We start from the raw sequence: 17,361 nt of genomic DNA, 5'->3' as shown, positions 1-17,361 counted from the left end.
CACAATAGATTAATCTTGCTCAGCTTTAATCTGTATTTCCAAACCTAATTTTCCTTTTGTCTTGGTTTTATCATCCATTTCTTTTTATACAATTGTATTATTAAAACAAACAATAAACACTTATTAAAATAGATTATCTCAAAGCCTTTTTAGAATGAAACAGTTTCTACTTGGTTGCTCTGTGAATGTTATTAATGTAAACGATTGCATGCTGTAGTTAGGGGGCTTGAGGTAGAAGAGACCTCTATTTTTCAACGCAAGATAGAGCCAACCCCATCCTTGGTATGGCAAGAATTCTATGGCCAAGTCAAATCTTATGTAAAAAGCCCTCTATGAGCCCTACAACAACATAACGTCACTTAAGAAATAAAGGAGCCAAAAATCTCTGAACTGGATCCCATAAATCACAGAGCAGATGGTCTGCCAATAAATTTACCTCTTCCTCTCTAGGTCCATCCAGTGAGAACTAGCTCAGGCTGATACATATAAATGATTGAATGAATAAATAGGGGGAAAAGGATAAGTCTCTTATACAGAAGAATTCCAAATAAATTATCCAGAGATAGCAGGTCCTCGAATCACATTGTTTTGTTCAATGTCGTTTTGTTATAATGTTGATGAGACGCCATAGGAATTTAACTCTTGTTTATATCAATTAGTCTACAGTAAAATTGATTTCATTATACGTCGTTTTGCTTAAAGTTGCAGAACTTATCAACGACATGAAGAGAGAATTTACTGTACTATCCCTCATGGAGGTGCTGCTTAACTCCCATCCCTTAAAAGAGGAGCAAAAGTAATTTTACAATGGATAAACTGGGCAAACTCTACCATGGCGAGGACGGAGGTTAACACCATCAGTGATAAATCATGTTGATAGTGTACCCATGAGATGGTGTGATGAGACTGGCACTTCATCTCTGAGGTCTTTCTCTCAAATGTAATTAGGTTTGGAAAGCCATAGCCTCACTCTAACCATGAGAAAAACATCAGACAAACACAAATTGAGGGAAATTCTACAAAATACCAGACCAATACTCCTTACAACTGTCAAGATAATAAAAATTAAAATACAGAAAGTCTGAAAAACTGTCACAGACCAGGAGAGGCTTAGGAAACATGATGACTAATTGTAATGTAGCATTCTGGATGGGATCGTGAAACATAAAAAGGATGTTAGGAAAAAACTAGTGAAATCAGTATCAAATATAGAGTTTAGATAATAATGGTATGCCAATGTTGGTTCTTTGGTTGTGACAAATGTACACTAGTCATGCGTCTCATCAAATGTACAAATGTACACTAGTCATGTAAGATGTTAACAGCGTAAGAAATAGGTAAGGGGAATATATGAACTCTGAACTATTTTTGCAATTTGTATACAAACCTAAAATTATTTGTAAATTTTAAAAAATTATTTAAATTTTAAAAGTATAAAAACCTGAGCAGAATCTCAGGGTTTGTGGGATGGTATCAAGCATGCTACTATCTGAATAGTCAGACTTCCGAAAGGAAAGGATAGAGAGAATGGGGTGGGAAAAGTATTTGAAAAAAATATATGATGAGAATTCTTCAGAACCCCAAGCTGGAAATATTACAAGAAAACTACATCAAGGCACATTATAGTCAAACTATTGAAAATCAAGAAAATGAGAAAATCTTAAAAGCAATCAAAGGAAAAAAAGACTATTACTAGAGGAGGACAATAATAAAAATGATGATTGACTTTTTATCAGAAATAATTAAAAAATTAAAGACAAATTTAATCTTTAAAGTATTAAAATAAAAAACACTGTCAACCTCAAATTCTATATCCAGTAAAAATATTCTTCAAAGATGAAGGCAAAATAATGACATTTTCACATAAACAAAAACCAGAAGAATTTGTCACCAGCATAAATATACTACATAAGAAGGAATCTCTTCAGGCTGAAGGAAAATGATACCACATGGTATCCTATGAATCAAAAAGAAATCACAAAAGAAATTAGAAAATATTTCAAATTAAATGATAATGAAAATACAATAAATCAAAATATGTGGAAAGCAGCTGGTGCAATATTAATATTTGTAAAGGAGATATTTTTAATGACCTAATGTTTGATTTTAAAATGCTGGAAAAAAATTAGCCCAGAGCACATAAAAGAAATAAAAAAGAAATGCAAATCAATGAAACGGAAAACAAACAACAGAGAACACGATAACCAAAAGTCAGTACTTTAAAAAAATTAACAAAATTGATAAATCCTTATAAAAACTAATCAAGAAAAAAAAAGAGAAAACACAAACAATAAATATCAAGAATGGTATCAGTGACATCACTATAGATTCCTAGGCACAGTAAAAAGACAATAAGAAAAATGTTTTGTAAAACTTTATATCGATAGATTTAATAACTTAGATGATATAGAAAAATTCCTTAGAAAATGCAAATTACTGAAAATAGCACAAAAAGAAATTAAAAATCTGAGTAGCCCTATACCTATTAAAGAAATGGAATTTGTAATTAAAAACCTTCCAATCAAGAAAAACTCAGCCCACAAAACTTCACTGGTAAATTCTATCAAACATTTTCGAAAGAAATATTACTAGTAGTCCATAAATTCTTCCAGAAAATAGAGGAAGACACCTTTCCCTACTAGTTTTATCACATCAACATAATAATGACATCAAAACCTGACAAGGGCATTACAAGAAAAGAAAATTAAAGTAACATCCTTAATGAATATAGATGCAAAAACCTCAACAAAATGCTAACAGAGGGGATCCATACGATTGTCTCATTAGATCTAGAGAAAAGTGTTTGACAAATTTAACAGCTGTTCATTTAAATAAAACAACACTGTCAGCACTCTAGGAAAAAGGAACATCCTGAATTTGATAAAAGGCATCTATGAAAACCTATAACTAACACTTAATGGTGAAGAGAACAAATTTTTTACCCTCCCCAAATGTTGACCTATTCAAAAGCTTAGCCTTTAATGGTAGGTGAATTTTCACCAATTGCAAGCGGAAGCTTCCACTCCAGTACTAGGCAGACTTTAGGCAATGGTATTACCTCTGATGTCTGATTTATGCTTTTCTATCTCACATGAATCAAAAGCAGTGTCAACCTAAGCTTGGAGAGTATCAAGATGCTATTGATGCTCACATGAAAACTGCACCTTAGTACCACCTGGAAAGTCAGGGTCTAAGGATATGGCTTAAGACAAGATGAGAGACAAGCATGGGCAACAGAAATGGAACATAGCTGCCATTAGGTTCCAGGATGACATCACCAACATGGCGGTGTAGGAGACCGAGCTTCTGAAGCACCCCCGCTCCCCAAGGTCAACAATTGGACTGCTACCCATGGACAAAACAGCTCTGGGACAGCTCAGGAGTTCAGTGAAGGTACTTCAGTAACATAATGGAACAAAAATAACCCCATAAAAAAGGAAGGCAGAACAGCTTTATTTGCCTACATCCTCTTATCCTCCAGGCTGGTATTGCCCAAATCCAAGAGAGAACTCCCCAGCTAGAAAGGGTTCCCCTCAACGGAAAAGAGAGAGTGGAGCAAACGACCAGCTTCCTCAGCCTTTCAGGGCACGACGTGAAGGACCCACTTGGGTTTTGCCCCACTCAGAGGCCAGCAAAGCTAAAATGTATAGAGAGAGACAGCTAGGAAGGAGGAAGAAACACAGGATACCAATAGCAGCCATAGAGTGGGAGTGACTGCAGTGATGTTCCAGTGACCTGCTCTGCAGAGTTCCCCAGCAGCTTTCACCTCTGAAGAAACCAACAGCCACCAAAAATCCCTGGCAGATTTCACCCACTTCGTGCCCTATAGGTTTCTGCATTCACAGAGAGCAGTCAAGTTTCTCCAGGCTCACTCTCCCGCCCTTTACCCCCACGTGGAGCCCAGGAGCTGGCAGCCAGACCCAGCCTCTGTGACTCGGTGACTGCGCAAGTAACAGCCTATAGCCCCCAAGGCTGACCAATCTGAAGCAGGCAAATTTGGGCATTGGGTGGACAAAGGCCAACGCTTTTCTACCAACTTGGGGATTTTGGTCTTAGGAATCCTTTTATTATTCCTAAGAATGAATGGGAGAAAAGTGAACATATCAAAATAAGACACAGTTACACATATCTAAAGGGTGGCATTTCAGAAGGAAGCTGAAGAAGTAGTGAGTTTCACACATATACACACACACCCTAATTTTGTTTTACACTCCCATTCTTCCTGCACTGAGGCCATATGCACACCACCTTGACAGAATAAAATGCTTCTAATTTCAAGATCTGGAGTGAAATTAAGAGAAGGGCACATTATACAGCTGCCACTGGCTGGGGGAGAACATACTGAGAACCTTGAAGAACTGTGCTGTAATTCATCCAAGTATAATTAGCTTTGGAGAGCCATTATTTAATAACACAAGCAAGAGTCCATAACTCAACCTGATTCTGTACAGTTTAATTCTCAAGTATCTATTGTCCTTATACTATTTAGCTTCCCTAACAAGGAAAAGAGGTAATTCTCGTCTCACATAAATGAAAACACAACTTAATAACGTATTTTGAATTATCCTCTATGGAAAAGGTTGCTCTTCCCTGGCTTTCAAAAGTGAGGACCCCTAAGTCTGTTGATCTTGTTCAGTAAATGTAATACGACAAGCTTCTGGGTTGCAAACACATCACATTCATATTCATGAGTATCATATTTAAAGAATCATAACTGACATTTACACCAAGATAGCATTGATTTGTAGAGATCTGAGGCCACAGATAATTAGATTCACTAGCTACTTTAAAACTATTGAGAAACTGGACAAAGAAAAATATTTTCAGGTTTAAAATTATTTATGGCCACAAAAATTTTTAAATTCGTATTTTGAAACATAGAATTATCTTTATTTACCTCATAAACCTTTTTCACAATCCCCTAACCTGACCTGCTTTTCAAAAAATAAAGACTTTATCCACAACATGGAACTGCCAAGTTATGCCAACCGAAATGAAGAACCTGGTTTTGTTGCGTACACTGACTTGTTTTATACACAGATTGCTGAATGCGAGTTCATTGGAGCGAGCCCGTACAATGAGGCGTGGTTGGGGGAGGAAGTGTAAAAGGATGAGACCCTCATTTCTTGTATTATATACAGTCCTACCCTGTGCCTTTACACTGTGAACACTGCTACTCAAAGTATGGTCTGCAGACCAGCAATCAGCCTCAGCATCTTCTCCTAGGAAGCTTGATGGGAATGTAGCCACTCCAACCCCACCCCAGATCTAGAGAACCTTGGTTTGCCTTTTAACACTATCCCCAAGTGACTTGTATGCACGTTACTGCGTGAGTCTCAGGAAATCAGACCTTGTTGTTGGTGTCATCCACTTTTACGTACTGGGCATCTCCCTCTCAGAAAATGAGAAGGCATGGAGAACTTCCAAATTGTTTCTAGACCAACTTGTGCAGTTTCCCTGCATATCACAGGTATGGTTTAGCAGATCTTCAGCCTCTCCAGAGTTAGAACACTTTGACGTGATTTCAACCAAGATGGCTGAAACAAATTAAGTATCTAATTTAGCAGTGTCCCCACAAATCTTCATGTTTTTGTTTGTTCTGTTTTGTTTTGGGTTTTTTTTGTTTTTTTTTTTTTTGCTTTCTGGTCTTTGTCTTTGTCTTCTGCTTTGATGGAGACCCCACTTTGCACTGTCATCTGAAAAACTGAGTTTCTGATTCCTCAAGGGGGCAGACATTCATTATAGTACTATAGCAAGAAGGGTTGGGGAGGGAGTGTTAGTCATAGCTTCATGCGTGCCAACAAACACACTTGAGAACTATCAATTATTCAAGCTAGCTGTAATACTGGAATTGGCTCGGCTAATTTTTTTTAGAATGTGACTTAAGCAGTTGTAAGATGACTAGTCCAAACATTTTTTAAAAAGTGCCTTTATGCTAAATCAATTTTAGGGGCTAAGAATTAGGCTTGCTCAAATTTTGACTCATCTAGAATCTCCAAACTCCTAAGATTCATTTAGGCTCCTGTCCTCTTGCTGCATGCTTCAGACAATATCCTATCAAACCTTCCCCTAGCATACCATAGCACACTTTATTATAATTACTCAGCCAATTATCTTTGTTCCTCATTAGATTATGGCCTCTGTGAAAGCAGAAACTTTGTTGTATTCATATTTATTCACAGGTACCTAGAAAAGTGCCTAGCACACAGTGGGTACTTAATAATTATGAGTTATAAATAAATGAGTGAATAAATGAACATAGTTGAAAGTGAAATGGAGACACGGAAAGCAAGATAAGTAGTCTAAATAACTTACTTTCCAAGTATGAAATACTACATAAAACAGATGGAGTACAGTATCTTTAGTTTAAAGCCCATTTATTCAGAACTTGTAAAACATACCTTTTGATTAGACTATATTTTATGCTTTTCTACTATCTGTGAAGAAGAATGGGACAGATGGGACAGAAGAGGAAGATGGGACAGATTTTATTGACGTGGTATCAATTTAGGAAGCATTCATTCATATACTATTGATAGGTTAGGTTGTCATTTATGTCTAAAGAGTAGGGCAAATATATGAAGATCTATTTATGAAAACAGAATTTTGATTACTAAAGTTCCATATAATGAAAAGAAATAAAGTTTCATTTTTTCAATAAAATTCTAATTAAACCCTTCTATAACTGAGTTGGTCTTCCTTTGGGGGAGTCAAATTTCGGGAATTTTTATTAAAAGTTATAAGAAAAATCGCATGTTCAATGGGAAATAAAAGAACACTTAAGTGGAATCAAAGCTTCTCCTTAAGTTTATGAGTAAGCACCTAACAACTCTCAATACCTATTTCATATTTTGGAGCCTTGAGCTCCAATGACCAATATGTGTGGACAAACAAAAATTGCCACGTTCCATCCCCATAATGAAAAGTCGTTTATGTAAGACTTCCAACATTTCTATCCTTTGCATACTCTATGACTTAGGTTCCCAGATGGGAATAAATAGCACAAACCGAATAACTGAGGTAAGCTTAATAAAGGGACTGCTTTACAAAGGCCTGGGCAAAGTTCAGCAAAACCAGCAGGGCCAGTGAAGCACCAGGGGCTAGCAACGTGGGGATGATGCCAGCCATTTGCCACACCTAGTCCAGAAGGAGCAAGAAGAGAGCAAGGAGAGAACTAGAACAGAGCTGTAGGAGAAGGCTGCAGTAAGGGGCTGTGGCCTTCAGAAGAAGAAAGCACCACTACCAATTCACTGCCCTTTAGGAAGGGAGACCGTAAACATAGAGACCTCACTCTCCTTCCACCCGTGGGTCTGCTTCTGGTGCCGTCTATTTATCCAACCCACAGAAAGCCAAAGAGCAAGAGAGCCTAGCTGACACAGTGCATTAGAGGTCAGCTTCTTAGGCCACAAAGCAGCGGGGAAAAGGTAGAGAGTGGGTTTGAAGGGTGAGGAGAATATCCACCACACACACCCTTTCCCAAATTCTTGTACTACAAAGTATTTATAATCTCATTCACAAACTTCTTTTGCCAGACACATTCGTAAGAATTGACTGAAAAAGATATATCATAACAACAAATTTTCTAATAACAATGACATTTGGTCATTTTTAATACTATTTTCATAGGAACCCAAAATTCATTGATTCATTCAGTCAAAGATATGGTCAAGGCAAATTTTCTCTATATCTCCCTGAAACCTCCTGAAATAAACTAAAAGAAGAAAAAATTGAAAAGAAAAATTTATCTATTATGAAATCAGCAGAGAACTAAGGTTCTCAAAACATAGACTATAAGAATTATCTCCAAAAAGAGTAAAAAATGTATTAAATCAATGGATAGCCCTCAAAGGTGATATATACCTCTACAGATCTTAACTGGTTTTCAAATTTCTAAGTAAGGAGAAAGTTGAGAGAGGCCAGCGTTGGAATGGTGAGGAGTGGCACAAGCAAGTCATGGCAGACATGGGGGACCCCTGTGTGGAGGGGCTGGTTTCCATACCAGAGTGGTACTGAAAGTGACCCTGAGGCAGATACTGTGTGAACCCACTAACATTATTACCTGTGAAGGCCTGAAACTTAACATAAAGGACTAGTCTGGAGGCAAGAGATGTAGGAAAACAGAAGGAAAGTATAATAAAAATTACCTTTGTGGATGACATGTCCCCTTCCCTTTGCTCGTAGATGCTAAACAAAGTCAACTATGTAATGGTAAATAAGCATCAAATATCTGTCCACCCCCCTACACACACACACACACACACACACACACACACACACACACACACACAGAGTGAGCGGGGATGTAATCTGTCTGAGTGATCTATTCACGACCTACAAGGTATTTTTAGAGCAGAAGATATTGCAGAATTGTAAGGAATTTTTATGAGACAAAATATCTCAACTAAAGCGACTGTCTTCCCAAACATTGCCCATATCCCTCCCTCTGACTCTTGCCAAATAAGTGGTTTGGATTGAATTACCTCCAGGTGGAAGTGGGTATCAAGTGCAAAGCTATCAACATGCATAGTTTCTATATACTTAATTATTATTTTAAAAGAGGAAAGCCAAAGGCAGATAAGTAATTTCAAAAAATAACACAAGAAATAGATGAAATTTTCAGATACACTTTTCTCCGTATGTTTAAAGAAATTAAAGAAAACATGAACCCTTTAAAAACATAACTGCAGAGTGAGCTAGCAGAGTCAAAAATAAATTGAAGATAACAATAAAACCATTAGAATGAGTAAGAATGAAACAAATATTGCTTTAAATCCGTTGTCTAGAGGATAGACTTGAAAATGTAACAAAAACTCATGGGAAAATGAGCAATTCAAAATACTTATGGAGACCCAGCCATAAAGAAGAGTGAAATCTTACCATTTGCAATGACATGTATGGACCTAGAGAATATCATGCTAGTAAGTGAAAAAAGTCAGACAGAGAAAGACAAATATCATTTGATCTCACTTATACATGGAATCTAAAGAACAGAATAAATAAGCAAACTAAACAGAAACAGACTCAGAGATGTAGAGAAAAAACTGATGGCTGCTAGATGGGACAGGGGTGGGGATGCGGGACAAGGTAAAGGAATTAGAAAGCACAAATTGGTAGCCACAATATTGCCATGGTGATATGAAAGACAGTTTGGGGAATAAAATCAATAATGTTGTAAAGATTTTGTAGGGTGTCAGATGGGCTTCAGTCTTATTAGGGAGACCACTGCATGGGCTTTGTAGATGCCTGATCACTGTGCTGCACACCTGAAGCTGAATAATATTGAATGTCAACTATAATTAAATATATATATGTATACATATATATGTGTGTATATATATATATAGTCATTGGATATGGAGTACAGCATAGGGAATATAGTCAATGGAATTGTAACAGCTGTATACAATGTCAGAGGGGTAATAGATTGGGGGAGGGGGTTATCACTTTGTGAGGGGTATAAATGTCTATTACTTTGTTTTATAAAACTGAAGCTAATAAAAAAAATACTTATGGAGGGTAGTGAGTAATATATGCTCCTGTAGTAGACAACAGAACTGGATTTATTTTTTATTTGAAAGCTAGGAGTAAATATCTTCACAAAAAAATAAAGAAAAATATGAATCTTCAGATTAAAGAAACATACCATTTTCCAGGGAAAGAAAACTGACATAATGACTTGCAGTGAAAAATACCACAGAAAAGTTACTAAACTTTCATGTTTAAAAATAATTCTATCAGCACCAAGGCAAAAAAAAAAATTGCAAGAGTAGAAGGGGAGGGAGGAGGTAAGTCAGCTACAAAGTGGAAGTCATCAGGAGAGCCTCAGACTTTTCCAGAGCAATAGTCAATGCCAGAACACAATGGAACAATGTTGTGTAGAATTATGGGGGAGAAGGAGAACATGATTCTATAATGTTATACACGTCCAATTTATTCACAGAAGCAACAGAACAGCATTCAGAACATAACCTCCTTGGGCCCTGTTTGAAAACAAAACCTTCCAGCTAAAGACTAAATCGACAAAAAATGTGCAGGAAAGAGGATGCTAGTGATGTAAGGGCTGGTGGTGGGTGATCTGGCCTCCAGTGAGATCCAAGCCTATCACTGCCCACCAAGCATGGCCTGCCTCAGGACCTTTGCAACTGCTCTGCCTTCTTCTGCCTGGCTCACACCCTCACTTTGTTCAAGTCCCTATTCAAATTCTCCAACTCAGAACCCTTTCTCCTGACGACTCTGTCAAAAACAACCCTCCCTTATCACCCTTCAGTCTCTTAACGTGTATGATTTTTATTCATAGCATTTATAAATATATATATATATATATATAGTGTCTCCAATATTGTATAGAAGCCCTGTCACGGGAAGACCTTTTTCAGTTTTGTTTGCTGCCTATTCTCAGCACTTAGAACAGTGCCTAATACGTAAATGGCACTCAGTTGATTGACTGAACTGTGAGAATTATGTTTACAGTTCAAAACAGCAAATGTTTAAGACTTTGAAAATGTAAAACTAGCACGATAACTAACTGCAACAAATGGTAAATGAGGGGTGCTAAGTGATGTATTCTCAGATCCTCAACTGTAAGAGTAAGGAATTAATCAATAACGTCTAAATTTGACAAACTTTAAAAAAAAACACTTGGTCGCTTTTAAAATTAATGATACGTTTTAAGTTTTGCCTTTGTAAATAATTTTCATTATCTTCTGGACTCAAGCTTGCTGTTTGTAATTTATGGCTCTCCAGTGCTTTGTGAAAAACTGACAAGTAGCCCAAAGGGCCTCAATCGGGGGGGACCAGAGCACAAGCTGTAACCACTGATAGACTGATTACATGAAGTTCTACTAGTCAAATATAAATGCTCAAAATAAATACATAATGTGGCTAGGGTTGCTAAGGATTTCAGGAAATGGGGGCTCTCAAACATCACCAGTGGCAATGTATAGTGATATAACATTTTTGGAGGAACTTTGACAATATTTAGGAAAATTTAGAATGTACAAATTTACTCACTCAGCAAATCCATTTCTGGAAAATAGGATACAGATTCATTTGCAAGATTTACAAGGATGTTCATTGCAGCATTGCACTTAACAGCCAAAAAAAAAAAAAAGGAAGAAGAAGAAACAGACCTAAATCTTCCTCAAAGGGGACTGATGAACTACATTCCAAACATAAATGCTAAGCAGCTAATAGAAAAGTACATGAAGTGGATGTGTATATTTTGATATGTGAAAGGATACACAATATATTAAGTGGAATAAGCAAACTACAGAACAACATATGCAGTATGATTTTGTTTATGGAAAAAGAAGTATTTACACCTATATGTTTTTCCTGTAAACACAAACACCTGTATGTGTTTCCAACTCTATTTTCCAACTCTATTTTTGTGTGCATGGAAAATACCTGGAAGGTTACTTCCAAACACTTCATGGTAATGACTTCGGGACTGAGATTTGGGGAAGAGAACAGGAAAATGGGGAGGTTTACTTCATAAACTTCTACAACATTTGAATTGTTTTAAAAAGCATGCATTACTTCCATCATAAAAATTAATTTTTAAAACCCACCCACGTTTTTAAACACCTTCATTCAATGCCTATAATGTGCTGAACACACGAAATGGCACCTTTGGTGTAATAGGAGGACAGACTTAGAAGAAAAATGGTTCAAGGTCCCACAGCATCCACAGTCACATATAGAATAAACTGTAAGCACCTTGAAGACAGTCTCAGTACCCATCACGGCGCTTGGTACATAGAAAATATTCAATAACTATTTTCTGAATAAATGGGTGAATGCATGAATGAAGGCACATATTAAGGACCACAGTCATCTGTGACTCAACATCTCTGCCACACTTTTCCTTTAGCGAGCCTCGATTTGTTTATGTGAGAAACCAAATTTTAGTTTAGATGCTCTGTTATCTCCTCTGGATGCTTAAAAGGTATCTTGTGACTAAGTCCACACGAAAAGCAGGCACCTAAGGGGTGATAGGGAATGTCACTTGTGAGCCCCATCAGACCAGGTCGAAGGCTGCCACCAGTGCTGTCAGAGCCCCAGTACTTGCAGGGGGGACAACAATGTAAAGCGTTCTCAGGTTGTGTTCTCTGTGCCTTTTGGCTCCCATACTGGTTTTTGGTTTTTTCGGGGAGAGGGGTGGCGGGGGGCTTGACATTCATGAATTTCAGGTGTATAGCACAATGGTTAGACATTTATATAATTTACAAAGTGATCCCCCAGGTTAGCCTAGTACCCACCTGACACCATACATAGTTATTACAACTATGTATGACTATGTACATTACAACTATGTATGTATATAGTATTGACTATATTCCCTATGTTGTACTTTACATCCCCGTGACTATTTTGTACCTGCCAATTTGTGCTTCTTAATCCCTTCACCTGCTCCTATACTGTTTTGAAGACTGCATTCTAGAGAAGCATCCAGCAAGTCCTATAGATGTGGGATCAAATTCGTAACTGCATGTACTCAAGTGCATTCCCATAAACACATTGATCTCATCACTCAACCCAACAAGGAGAGCAGCCAAGTACAATCTGTTAGGACCTTCTTTATTTGTTCCCTAGATTCTTATTTCAGATAAGGTGCTCTGATTTTATTAAAGCCAATAATGCTCACAAATAAATGATTGTGTGTTTTTATGTTCACTCCATTTCATTTTAAATTCCTGACTTTGGTTTATTCCAAACTATCAGATATTGGCACACAACAAACTGTCCAGCTTTTTAAATTGATAATCCCCTTTCCTATTGTAGACATTTGCAGCATTCTCATGTTGGGCTATGACACATTTTCTATGCCATCCACTTTAAATAATTCAGAAGGAAAAGTGGTTTTAATTTTTTGAACGTTTAAGCTTTGAAGGTTTAAAACACCAATAATTATCACACCCATGCATAAAGCCCTTTTGTGGCTCTCCACTGCACTTAACATCTCTGCACCATCTTCCCCCATGGCCAAAACTCTTTTTTCAGTTCTTCCAACACAACCCTTTTTTCAGTCCTTCCAACTTGCCAAAGTCTCTCCTGCCTCAGGCCCTTAGCATAGGCCGCTTTCCCAAGCCAGAGGGCTTCTTTCCTCTACTCCTCACCTAAACAACTCCTACGTATCCTTTGGATCTCACGTTAGATATCACTTCCTCAAAGAGGCTTCACTAACCCCCCCAGTCTAATCTATATCCCATTCCTGTTTTCTCTGTGCTTTCCTCTCTGTGGCATTTATTGCTATTTATATTTATACATGCACCTGTGTTTACTGTTTTAACATCTATCCTTTCCTTAGACTATTGAATTCCAGATGAGGAGAATCATGACTGTTTTGTTGACCAATGCTAATCTCAATAAATATTTGTTGGTTAAATTAAAAAGTAAAAGAAGGTAGTAAATGTTATTCCCCTTTTAGTTCTTTTTCATAAACATAAGTTGGACACAATAAGTAAGGAGAATCCAGTCCCTACCTCACTAATAATTCAAGGCAGGCTGTATTATCTAGGATGACATATGGGGAGGGTTTAAATTTAGGAGAAGGGCAGGATTTGGCATATGGGAAATTTCATTAGATCCAAGGTAGGACAGGAAAAGGTGGTATTCCGAAAGGGGAAAATAAGGTTAAAAAGCTAACTGTATTAATGAAGCAAAGGAAGTGGGGCAGAGAACAGATAGACAGTTGGGGATGCCGGAGGTGAAAAGGAAGGTGAGGCGAACTCTGGAATGTCAGAAGGGAATAGGAAAGCCAGGGCCAGGTTGGTCAGGAGAGGAAAGGCTGATTGAGGCACCGATTTGGGTCCTGTAAAGGGAGAAACGGGTGTGATGAGGAATATCTTTATTCACAAGGAGTTCTGTGAGGGACGTGAACACACCTAGAACAAAAGCTTAGCTGGGGCACACAGGAGAAAGGAGGCACGGTTTGAGGAAGTAAACTTGCAAACCCTGTGTGCTCTTCTACAGTTCTAAGTCTGGGAGACACGGTAAACATTAGAGTATTAATGAGAGACCATAATGATGAAAGTTACTGCACTGACAAACAACCAGGGTACCCTTTGACCTTACACAGTGGGATGGCTAATGCTACATTCAATCTCTAATAAAGGATAGTCTCTATGTCTAAGAAAATAGCAGTGAGCAATAAGAATGGAGTGTGCCAGAGGCCCAGTTGTCCAGTGTCTTCTCTTGCTGTGTCTTCTGGTGGATTTTCCAACCTACGATGGGATCTTGAGACTTGTGTTACTCTCAGTTCCCCTGGGGGCACTGTGTTTCTTTACAAATTATCTGGAAAAAAAAAGAGTTTGGTGCCAACCTGAGACCCCACAAATTACCAATGTAGAATGCTGGAAACCACAGCGATGATAATAGACAATGGCTAATATTTATCGGTAATAGATGACATTTATGGAGCTTACGTTGTGCGAGGCTCTGTTCTAAGACCCTTATGTGTATCGACTTGTTTCATCTTCACAAAAATCACACGAAATAGTTGTTACCTCTTTCCAGAAATGAGGTCCAGAGAGATTGACGTCATTCAGCAAAGTGCAAAAAGACTGAAACGCAGAAAACTGACTTCAGAGCCTTAATCATTAGCTCCTCAAACTTGTATACCCTCACAATTTACAATGCCCTTTAGAAGAGACAGAACTATTATCTGATCCTGTCGACAATGCTTAAAAGTGAGTAAAGAACATCTTTACTTCCATTGTATAAATGGGGAAACTGAGGCTCAGAGACATTAAATTACTGGTGTATGAAATCAATAGCACTAGTACCAGCCCAGGCAGGGGCTGAAATCTACAACTCCTCACTCCTAAAATGCCACACCATCTCTCACTTCTGCTTTAGCGGGTTAGTTGCTGAGGATTAAATTGCATCTACACAATCAGATATGCAGAGGGATAAAAGCTGCACCTAGGCTTTATTGGGTTTGGCATGAAAGTCCTGATACCTGAAAACAGGACATTATCTCCAGGCTGAAATATGATTTCATACGGCCTGATGTCAAGGAGTATCCGTGGGAAGAGAACAGAAGTCGGAGAAGCTGACCAAGTGAGCAGGATCTCAGTAAGCCAGCTCCAAAAATGAGCCTTTCGTGGAGCCTATCGCCCGTGAGAGCGGCCGTGCTGCAGCAGCAGCTGGGAGAGTGACCAAGAAGCAACGTAGGACGCAGTCAGAGGAGAGGGACTCCAGTCCGAGCCCAGCGCGGAAACCGTTTATTGTCGTTTCTGGTTGACGCCCCTCTCGCCTTCATACCCTCTCTTCCCCATCCCTCCCATGCCATGCCCAAGGTGCCAAACGCTGTGATTCAACCACCAGCCACCGTCCCTACGTTTCTGTCTCCTTTTTCAATAACCCCTGGAACAAATCAATTTTGGGGGGTCTAGTAGCCAAGGCATGGCAGCTCCGGCCCCCGTCACCCACGAACTCATCATCCTTCCATTACACCTTCACACCGAACCACATTTTGCTTCCGATCCGCAGTGACCCCCCCTCTCTTTCTTTAAACTGCAGCCCAATAACGCTGACATGTTTAGGAACCGGCAGGAACGGCTATTGCGGCCAACTGCCGGAGAAGCGAGAGCCTGGGGCCGGGAGGAGGAAGCCTCGAACCTCCCCCCTTCGCACCATCGTCCCCTCTGGAGGCCCCGCCGGCCGAGGCGCAGCGGCACGAAACCACGCACCCCTGGGCGGCTACCCCTCGGCTCCTGCAACGGCGGCGGCTGCTATAGAAACACCAGTCGTACACATTGGGCTGAAATGCAACACCCATCCTGGACGGGGACCGCAGCCTGGCTCGCCCGCTGCCTCAGTCACCATGGCAACATGCGGGGAGCAGGACCGCGAGCGAGCGGCGCGGCGCAGGGATACTCACTCCATCGCGGGGCTCCGGCGGCCCGGCGTGCTGCTGAGGGGCTCCCCGGCGCTGCTCGCGTCTGCCGGAGCCCGGCTCTCCGCCCGCGCCGCGCCGCGCCACGCGCGAGGTGGAGCCGGGAGCGTCCCCCCTCCCGCCCGCACCCCCTCCGCCCCTGGAGGGTTGAAAGTGAACGCTCAGGCTCACTCAGCTCCCAGCCTGCGAATAAAACGGGAAGCAATTGGATAATGTTGTTCCTGGGCGCGAGACAAGCCACTCCACTTAAGTGTTTCGGGGAGGGAACGCGCCGGCAGCTGCGCGCCAGGCGTGGTGGCCACCAACACGCAGGGCCCGGGCACCCAAGGCGCCAGGTGCGCCGGCGGCTCTCTCCTGGGACTGGCGGCGGAGCACCGACACGGGTGGGAGGAGGAGGTGGGCGGCTGCGGCGGGTGGCACAGCCCAGAGGACTCAGGGAAACGACGGAGTCACTGCAAGGTTGCAGCTCTGGCGGTGGGGAAGTTGCAAGAGAAAGAAGCATCTGGCCTTTGCAAATAGCAAGTACTGCCCCCAATGGGCTGGGCATAGGTTCAGAAACGCCATTGTGTCAGCCCAGCGGGCATCTGTCTCAGTTTCCCAAGGAAAACTCCAGCCGCGTTGCGGCGCCTTACTGCGGCGTTTCTTCACTTTGGCGACCCGACGCCCTTCTTACCTCTCCACGTTCTGTGTATTCCCGCCTGTCAGAAAGGTACTCTCCAGCGTTACTCTCCCTAGTTCGTCCTCCGAAAACAACAGCTATATTGAATATGGTTTCCCAAATTACCAAGGCCCCACCCCAGAGTTACATACCTCCCTGGGGCATGTATTCTCTTCCTACTCCGCTTTTGAGACTCCCCTAGTCCTAACGGTTTCCAGAGTGGGGAGTCTGGCTCCCATCCAGGTGCCCAGCACCTGCTGCAATGAAGAGTAGATGCGAAAAGCTTCAGGCTTTCATTTTATCTTGCTGCCCGGTCCCTCTATGAGTAGGTTTCTCCTAGGCGCTGAGGATACAGCCCAGGCGTAGCCATAACAGTCCCTGCCCTAGTGGAGCTCACAGACTAAAGGAGAAAGACAAAGCATAGAGAAAAAGAAAAATAAACGTATCACAGGCTGAAAATATTGCTATAAAAACTAAGTAATAAAATGTGATGCATTTTTTTTAATTAGCTTGTGAGGATGATTGCACAACTGTGAATATACTAAAAAACACTGAATTGTACATTCTGGGCAAAGTTTATGGTATATGCATTATATCTTAATAAAGCTGTTTGTTGTTTTTTAAATACTGTAATGGGTAAAAAAGGACAGAGTACCTGATAAGGTAGGGTGTTAAGGAGAGCACCCCCCCCCCACACACACACACACACAAAGAAAGAGACGGCCTGAGAAGGCAGAGGGCTGGGACATGCAAGCCACAGGGGAAGGGCATTCTAACCAGCCACCAGCTTGTTTGGTGGATC

General features: G+C 40.4%; 1 protein-coding gene across 6 annotated transcripts in view; it reads right to left on the bottom strand.

Moving 5' to 3' along the window:
* PALM2AKAP2 (PALM2 and AKAP2 fusion) overlaps positions 1-15,994 on the bottom strand; it is a 412,810-nt gene extending 396,816 nt beyond the window's left edge. For 2 of the 6 annotated variants that reach the window (XM_081065504.1, XM_081065505.1), the window contains exon 1: positions 14,508-14,564. In XM_081065504.1, the coding sequence (XP_080921630.1) occupies positions 14,508-14,545 (38 nt within the window). In that variant the 5' untranslated portion in view covers positions 14,546-14,564. Of the gene's footprint in view, positions 1-14,507; positions 14,565-15,886 lie in introns of those variants that run through there. The other 4 variants (XM_081065500.1, XM_081065503.1, XM_081065502.1 and 1 more) reach the window with 4 other exon arrangements.
* Between the last annotated feature and the right edge of the window lie 1,367 nt (positions 15,995-17,361).

This window comes from Rhinolophus hipposideros (assembly GCF_964194185.1).
Source record: "Rhinolophus hipposideros genome assembly, chromosome: 11".
In the NCBI taxonomy this organism is placed as follows: Eukaryota; Metazoa; Chordata; class Mammalia; order Chiroptera; family Rhinolophidae; genus Rhinolophus; species Rhinolophus hipposideros.
This window is presented reverse-complemented; position numbering and strand designations above follow the sequence as displayed.